The sequence below is a fragment of the Drosophila sechellia genome, chromosome 2R (assembly GCF_004382195.2).
Source record: "Drosophila sechellia strain sech25 chromosome 2R, ASM438219v1, whole genome shotgun sequence".
Taxonomy (NCBI): domain Eukaryota; kingdom Metazoa; phylum Arthropoda; class Insecta; order Diptera; family Drosophilidae; genus Drosophila; species Drosophila sechellia.
Window position 1 is genome coordinate 12,219,142 of NC_045950.1, and position 7,767 is coordinate 12,226,908.

At 46.6% G+C, this 7,767-nt stretch overlaps 4 protein-coding genes across 4 annotated transcripts; 2 read left to right on the forward strand and 2 right to left on the reverse strand.

Annotated features, from left to right (window-relative positions):
- Positions 1-115: 115 nt before the first annotated feature.
- On the forward strand, positions 116-857 carry LOC6609380 (DNA-binding protein SMUBP-2). The gene is made up of 2 exons (XM_002034033.2): positions 116-232; positions 292-857. The coding sequence occupies exons 1-2, from the start codon at positions 226-228 to the stop codon at positions 768-770; spliced, it is 486 nt and encodes a 161-aa protein (XP_002034069.1). The 5' UTR covers positions 116-225; the 3' UTR covers positions 771-857.
- Positions 858-1,194: 337 nt separating this feature from the next.
- On the forward strand, positions 1,195-3,857 carry LOC6609381 (cysteine--tRNA ligase, cytoplasmic). The gene is made up of 6 exons (XM_002034034.2): positions 1,195-1,373; positions 1,439-1,928; positions 1,984-2,670; positions 2,726-2,870; positions 2,933-3,531; positions 3,596-3,857. Exons 1-6 carry the CDS (start codon positions 1,195-1,197, stop codon positions 3,719-3,721), a joined length of 2,226 nt encoding a protein of 741 aa, XP_002034070.1. The 3' UTR covers positions 3,722-3,857.
- A 177-nt stretch (positions 3,858-4,034) lies between these two features.
- On the reverse strand, positions 4,035-6,665 carry LOC6609382 (exostosin-2). Its single transcript, XM_002034035.2, has 3 exons — positions 5,104-6,665; positions 4,882-5,041; positions 4,035-4,826 (listed from the first exon to the last, which is right to left on the reverse strand). The coding sequence occupies exons 1-3, from the start codon at positions 6,593-6,595 to the stop codon at positions 4,325-4,327; spliced, it is 2,154 nt and encodes a 717-aa protein (XP_002034071.1). The 5' UTR covers positions 6,596-6,665; the 3' UTR covers positions 4,035-4,324.
- A 106-nt stretch (positions 6,666-6,771) lies between these two features.
- Positions 6,772-7,684, reverse strand: LOC6609383 (ATP synthase subunit s, mitochondrial). Its single transcript, XM_002034036.2, has one exon. The coding sequence runs from the start codon at positions 7,558-7,560 to the stop codon at positions 6,952-6,954; it is 609 nt and encodes a 202-aa protein (XP_002034072.1). The 5' UTR covers positions 7,561-7,684; the 3' UTR covers positions 6,772-6,951.
- Positions 7,685-7,767: the final 83 nt, after the last annotated feature.

The window sequence follows — 7,767 nt, forward strand, 5'->3', positions numbered from 1 at the left end:
TGTTTCTAAAGCTTATCATGATTTATTTTAAATAGTAGCTTTGCAATATCTTTAAAAGATGTCAAATAATTAAAATTCACCTGCTTGCACTGCTTGGTCTCAATCGATCTATCGATTAGCAGTCAGCTGTTTACGACTTGCAACTCTCATCTCTAGACTTTAAATGTAAATTAAACGAAATTAGCAAAACATCATAAATATTAGGCGAATTTGAGAGATTTTTCAATGGCAGGTGCTAACTGTCGCAATAAATGCTTAAGTTTTGGTCATTAATGAGATGATTTTTCGCAGACGATCCAAACAAACCCTCTACCTCGTCGAAAACTGAAGATGCTCCCCTGTTCCCGCCCGCAAAACCAGGAAAACGAGTTGACTATGGGACAAACAACACATTGGAGCTGCTGGAGCGGATTCCCAGCCAGGTGGTGGATCTCAAGCTGGACGATGTGCTGACAGCCGTCAAGGAAGTGGATAACCTCTGCGACTATCCGCGCTGCAAGACCAAAACCAGCCTGATGGGCCAGGACTGTCAGCATTGCAAGAAGAGATTCTGCTTCAAGCACGGACTGCCAGAGGTGCACGGATGTGGCGAGGAGATCAAGCGGGACGAGCGCAAGAAGTTCCTGCACCCGAAGCCTGCAAAAACCATCAGGCAGGAGGAGGATGTGAAGAATGCGAAAAAGCGGCTGGATGCTAAGTTAAAGGAAATGCAGTTGGGACGCACTCAAAAAGCCACCGGCGGGGGTTCCAAAAAAAAGAACGCAAAATAGAAAGGAGTCTGATTACGTTAGTTTATTAAATCCTTAAAAATCCAATGTTCTCAAAGGTGTTATAAATAATATCAGTATCGTGTTCAATTTATTCTGATATTCTTATTGTTACCATCCTTTTTGCTCAGATAATCGCTTCCGCATCCTCCTTTCCTACGAAACTGGACTGCACATCCTTAAACGCCTGCCTTCGAGGACTAGTAATCTCCTCCTGAAACTGACGTAGCAGAGCATGCCTGGGTTATTAAAATAAAATAAAAACCGTTAGAAATCCATTCAATACATAGCCAGTGTGGCAACTCCCTGCGGCGCTGCCACCTGGCAACAACCAGCTGTTGCTCACAAGCTGATGAAACTTTGCCGCATTTGCAAGTGCAGAAGCGACTGACTGTTTATACGTGCGCATATATAGAACGGAAAGATAATGTCGAAACGTGGGCAACCGGCGTGGCAAGCTCCCGAGGCGGTGGATCGGCCGAAACTGAAGCTGTTCAACAGCCTCACGCGACAGAAGGAGGACTTCGTGCCGCTGGACGGAAATAATGTAACGTGGTATAGCTGCGGACCCACCGTCTACGATGCCTCCCACATGGGGCATGCCAGGTAGGTTTGGTCGCCACATCACCATCTGTACATTTAATCTTATCTTCCCCCGACGTACTACACAGATCTTACATTTCCTTCGACATTCTGCGGCGCATTCTGTCCGACTATTTTGGCTACAACATCCACTATGTGATGAACATTACGGACATCGACGACAAGATCATAAGGCGTGCGCGGCAGAATCATCTCTTCGAGGAGTACGCTGCTGAGGCGCAAAAGTTGCCCCTGGATGAGCTGCTGGGTCAGCAAAAGGAGGTACTGCAGCGGTTTCAGGATACATGCGCCAAGAATACAGATCCCGACAAGAAGATTATGCTCGACAAGACACTGCAGCGGATGAACGATGCAGTGGAGGCGCTGACCAAGGCGGTTGGCAAGGGCGATGAGCGGGAGATCTCCGAGAAGCGGCTGCTCTACCTTAACGAAGCCAAGGATCCAATCTCCGACTGGTTGGACTCGCTAAAGGGCGCTCAGATCAATGATAATGCAGTATTTGAGGCACTGCCGCGCTACTGGGAAGATCAGTTCCACAACGACATGAAATCGCTGAATGTGAGTCATCGCAGCACTAACAAAGTTGAATCATTTGCTAATTCCATGTTTAAAGATTCTCCCGCCAGATGTTTTAACTCGAGTTTCGGAGTACGTGCCACAAATCGTCACCTTCATTCAAAAGATTATCGACAACGGCTTGGCTTATGCAGCCAACAACTCCGTTTACTTCGATGTAAATGGCTTCGACAAGAGGGAAAAGCATCATTATGCTAAGCTGGTGCCAGAAGCATATGGCGACACCAAGTCCCTGCAGGAAGGTGAAGGCGATCTGTCCGTCGCGGAGGACCGGCTCTCTGAGAAGCGTTCTGCCAATGACTTTGCCTTGTGGAAGGCGAGCAAAGCCGGCGAACCCTGGTGGGATAGCCCGTGGGGCAAGGGCCGTCCAGGCTGGCACATTGAATGCTCGGCCATGGCCTCGGATATCTTTGGGTCCACGTTTGATATACACACTGGCGGTGTGGACTTAAAGTTCCCCCATCACGACAACGAGCTGGCCCAATCAGAGGCCGCTTTTAATGAGTCGGAGTGGGTTAAGTACTTCCTGCATACGGGTCACCTCACCATCGCTGGCTGCAAGATGTCCAAATCGCTGAAGAACTTTGTCACCATCCAGGAAGCTCTAAAGAAACACTCCGCCACTCAGCTGCGACTGGCATTCCTGCTGCACTCATGGAAGGATACGCTTGACTACTCAGAAAACACCATGGAAATGGCCACCCAATACGAAAAGTTCCTCAATGTAAGACGAAGTAATTTTGAGTTTATGTTTTTGATTTAACCTGTATTTGTTGCAGGAGTTCTTCCTGAATGTCAAGGATCTGACTAGGCATGTGCTCTCCGAAGAGCCCCGCCGGCAGTTTGATGCCTGGACAGAAGTTGAGGCGGCTTTGCAGAAGAAATTCTCCAATGCTCAGGTCCTAGTACATGCTAGCTTGTGCGGTGAGTAATCAATGGATTAAATCGCCCTTAAATATATAATATTGTTCAATCTATTCTCGCAGACAACATTGATACTCGCAGCGCCCTTGACGCCATTCGGGATCTGGTAACTGTGTCCAATGTCTACATTCGCGACAACAAGACTAGACTCAACTGTCTGCTGCTCCGAAACGTGGCCACATATATCACGGATCTGTTGCACGTGTTTGGCGCAATATCTGGTCCTCGCGGTGGCATTGGCTTCCCCGTCAGTGGTGGCTCAGGAGCACAAGCTGCCGGGGCAGATTTGGAAACTACGGTTTTGCCTTACGTTCAATCGCTGGCTGAATTCCGTTACTTGGTGCGGGAGCAAGCCAAAACCCTTAAGGCCTTTGACATCCTGAAGCTCTGCGATGATCTACGCGACAATGTGCTGCCAAATTTGGGCGTGCGACTGGAGGACAAGGATATTGGAAAGTACGCCGTGAAGCTGGTCGATCGCGACTCACTTTTACGAGAACGGGAGGCAAAGCTGGCTGCCGAAGCGGAGAAGGCAGCAGAAAAGGAGCGCAAAAAGCAGGCGGCTGCGGAGGCTGCTGCGGCCAAAGAAGCCCAGCGACGTGTCAATCCCAAGGAAATGTTCCTGGGCGAAACCGAAAAGTACTCAGCGTTCGACGAAAATGTAAGCCATGCAATATTAAAACCCAAGTTCAAAATATGATAGCATTTTACACAATTTTTTGTAGGGCCTTCCCACTCACGACAAGGAGGGCAAAGAGGTCAGCAAAGGACAGATCAAGAAGCTGCAGAAACTCCAACAGCAGCAGGAACAGCGCTACAAAGAGTATTTGGCATCAATTGAGAAAGCCTGAGACCTAAGATCAGAGCCACCATGTTAATGATATTAGCATTTATCCGATTCAAAACCTTCGTACCATTTAGTTAATGCAAGAGATTTCAGTTCCCAGCTTGAAGCAATCCATCTAATAAAATAGTTTTTCTATGATATGATTATTTTAATTTTTATTTACAGACCAGTTTTAGTTTTTTAAATTATTGATTTGAAATCAAAATAAAGTCTAGATATAAGCTGCCAATATAACGACCTACAACTACAATAATAATAACTTAAAGTAAGTCCAAAGAACGGACGTTAATTCAATTAATTGTTCTAAAGAATATTCAAACTATTTTGATAATTATGTGAGAATCCAAATTGAACACTTGGATTTTTGAGTACCAATGAGAAGTCAAACATAAAACCGGACCTGCCTCCAATAGTCACATCTATCACATCTCAATGACCAAATTGATTTTCTAAGCGAGATCCAAATAAGTTGGCCTCTTTATCCGTTAAGGTATTGCTATGATATAATCGAACATTAGATTTCCATTAGATATAAGCGGTATCCTCAGAAGTCTTTGGTATATCTGCATAGGTTCCTCTGGAATGTTGGCCTCAAAGCTAAGAACCCTTATAAGCTACCAATATCATTGTAGCGCTTCAACTTGTCCGGGAAATTGTCCCGGAACAACACAGGGTCCGCTCGGAACTCCACCGTGCGAAGTGGCATGCGGCCGTAGATTTTGGAGAAGCGATCAATGCAAGCCGAACGTTCACGCATGTGGTTCAGATCGGCGGAAAGCATTTCCGTATTGGTGCACTCCGGGCACTTAAACTTCTTTCGAGGAGTAACCTTAATGGGCGGATTGTTGGTGATGTTGGCCACCAGAAAGTTCATGGCAATGTCCTCGCAGTTCATATGCTCATCCACCCAATCCTTGATATCTCCCGGCATGGCATGTGTATACATGTGACTCCAGTACTTGTGATGGAAGGCAGCGCCGGTAAGAACCATTGATATCTGGTTTGTCCACTCCGATTCGTAGTGCCAGCGCATCGTGACATTTTCCCAAACATGAATTCGACTGGGAAAGCCCACAATGTGATCAGGAAACTCTCGCCAAACTTCATAGCTGCAAAATAATAATGATTAGTCGCGAATTATCTTGAAATACAACTCATATTTACCCAAAATCCAACTCATCAGTGGTCAGCATTATGATGTCATCGTCTATGGTTAAGATAGCTTCCGTTTCTATTTCTGGATATGGATAGAAACGATTGGATAGCTTGTTCTCCTTGGTTTGCCGAATTTTCAGAGGTTTCGATATAGATGGAAAGGTGGATACTAATCAAGAAATATAAGGGATTATTACTTATGTTCTAGTTGAGGACTTTTAAAGAACTCACAGTGCGGGGGGGACTTTTTCTGATTATTCCAAATGACTAAGATGCTTTGCAATGATGGCACCACAGCGAGCTTCTGAATCAGCAGGAACAGACTCTCCACGCGGTCGTAGGTGAGGATGACGGCGGTAAAGCCCTGTGACTTTGGTGCCAGCGAGGGAAGGAAAAGAGGATTGAAAGTGGAACGAGCGTTGGTGTCAATGGTATTCCACTGGCGACTGCTACGGGCTCGCAGCGGAAAGATCCTACTCTCCAGCACCTCAAGAGCAGTCAGTGTCACAGTCTTCAGATCCTTGAAGTACTTGGAGAACAACCACTGCACTTGCTTTTGCATTTCAACTATCTTAACACTCGATATTGCTTTTAGCTTTTGCATTACGGAATGCAGCTCGTTTTCGCGTACACGAACGGAGGCCAGAGACCAGTCAATCACATCCTCGAAGGGTAGCACATAGTTGTCCACGGCAATTACGGGAATACAGTGCTGAGACATAATCTCCACTAGATCGGGTTGACCCATGCGAAGACTGCGACCTAGCAGGCAAAATTTACCGCGTGACAGCAGCCGAGGATACTCCAGCGATTTGTGGTGCTGCGACAAAGGGCAGCGCATTGTGAGATCCAAGTTTTCGCAGGCACCCAAAAGAAGCAACTGCTCGCTGTGGGCCAGTGATAACTCCCTCAGAGTCCTCACAAAGCGCGGAAGGATGTTCAGCTGGGCTACTACCAATAGGAACTTCCTCTGAGCCGTCGCATGTGCATGTTGCCGCACCAATCGTGGACTCCAGACTGGAATGGCGACATCAAAGCCCGGGCGATAAGACCAAGAGTCAAAGCCACCGCCAAAAATGATGGCATTATCCGTATTCACGTCCAGCACAGTGTTATAGGATGGAGCACCGCCGGGCAGCATGTTAAAGATGAGGTGGTTGGCACCACGATCCCAGAAGTCCAGGGAAGCCAAGGCAGAGCCCGCCAAGTGCTTGTCGAAGACATTCTGGTTCAGCAGATCCAAACTGGGCAGAAACAGGCACGCTTCGTTCGGATTGGACGTGTAGTAGCGACTTTTGAGCACCGCCTCCAATATTTGGAAGTACTCGCTGGACAGGGTGGTGGCCGTTTTGTCGCTCTGCTCGTCAACAAACTCCTGCAGCGGATAGATGTAGACCTTTAGGCGGTCGTGCTCGCATTTGTAGATGTTCAGGCAGTCCCAGAAGGTGCAGTTTACATTCCGTGCCCGCTGTTCGGCCTCCGGATTTACGCCGACCTCCTGGATGTGCTCCAGGTCGAGAATCAACGTGTGCGAGTCCCTTTTCCCATGGAAAAATGCATCCCGTGGGCTGCTGGAGAGATCCCAAAGCAGAAAACCCGCGCAGAGCGCTACAATCACCAGTAGCCCGTAGGTCAGGCAGTTAAGTAAATGTTCCCTGGGATTGGTGTGCGATATGGCCCGTGACTGGGTCACAAAACTCAGCAGATTCTTTATTTTTGTCATTTTACTGCTATTTTCACATATTGTCCTTTTCCTCTTATTCCAAAGATAACATGACCGTATAACGGTCAACCAAAAATACTGATATGACAGTGTTGGCTATTGACCAATAATATAATAATAGCAATAAGCCTATATATTTAAAGTATAGCTCATGTGTCAATAAATATATTTATGAATTAAAGGAGTTAATTCTATTCAATAACATTTTATTTGAGTTTTATGACTATTAAACTTATAGAACATATTGCCAATTTTTACCCACTGTGCAAGCCATAGCTTTTCATCTTTTCTCAACACTGCAAAAGGACTTATTGACAACATTGGACCAAACCAATAAGTTCGTGTTCTGCTGAGGATTATTCTTTGGGCTTCAGAGTTAGGCCCATCTTGGTAGCCTTGATATCACAGCTGGGAAGCTGTTTCTTCAGAGAGGCGGCTACAGCCTCCATGTTCTTCACGAAAATCATATCGAATATGAGCAGTTGTCGCAGATTCTTGAGCTCCCCAATCACAGCAAGGCCGGAGTCTGTGATGTTGTAACAACCGGAGACCTGGAGTCGCTGCAGGGAGCTGCTGATGTGATGAAGACCCTCCAAGCCATCGTTCTCCAAGTGCTTGCAATTGTGGAAGATGACTGTGTCGATGCTCTGGCAGTCCTTTAAGTGCTCAAGTCCTATTTTCATGATTGACGAATTTGACGCGTCCACCACTTTGATGCAGAACTGTGTATTCTCTCCCGGCAACGAGTTGTAATCCTTCCACAGCCTGGAGGGACTCTCCACAAAGCGCACTCCGCCTCCGTTTTTAATAATCCACTCGGCGCACAGGCGGTTGGCGCCCACTTTTGATAGCCGCTCCGCGTCCACCTGGTTGAAGGCGACAGCCACATAGCCCCAGATGCCTCGCTGATCCTTGGGATCCCTGGCGAGTAGTTGCGTTATCCTGGGCAGCTTATTTAATAACATTTTGGCGATGGGCGGAACAGCTGAGCCAGTCCGTTGTTTTGCAACACTATGTTGTGGGATACCAGTTTGTCAATTTGGAAAGAATTAAAACGTTTTCGTATTTAAACTTCATTTTGCTTAACTTATTACATAAAATCAGCTTTATTTGACAATTATTGCGCTGTAGTGTGTTAACAACTTTATGATGAGATAGCGCAGCATCTTGAA

Coding starts and splice junctions, on each gene's coding strand:
- LOC6609381 (XM_002034034.2), top strand. CDS start 1,195: ATGTCGAAACGTGGGCAACCGGCGTGGCAAGCTCCCGAGGCGGTGGAT. Junction 1,929..1,983: donor ACGACATGAAATCGCTGAAT/GTGAGTCATCGC, acceptor CCATGTTTAAAG/ATTCTCCCGCCAGATGTTTT. Junction 3,532..3,595: donor ACTCAGCGTTCGACGAAAAT/GTAAGCCATGCA, acceptor AATTTTTTGTAG/GGCCTTCCCACTCACGACAA.
- LOC6609382 (XM_002034035.2), bottom strand. CDS start 6,595: ATGACAAAAATAAAGAATCTGCTGAGTTTTGTGACCCAGTCACGGGCC. Junction 5,042..5,103: donor GAAAAAGTCCCCCCCGCACT/GTGAGTTCTTTA, acceptor TTTCTTGATTAG/TATCCACCTTTCCATCTATA. Junction 4,827..4,881: donor ACTGATGAGTTGGATTTTGG/GTAAATATGAGT, acceptor ATTATTTTGCAG/CTATGAAGTTTGGCGAGAGT.
- LOC6609383 (XM_002034036.2), bottom strand. CDS start 7,560: ATGTTATTAAATAAGCTGCCCAGGATAACGCAACTACTCGCCAGGGAT.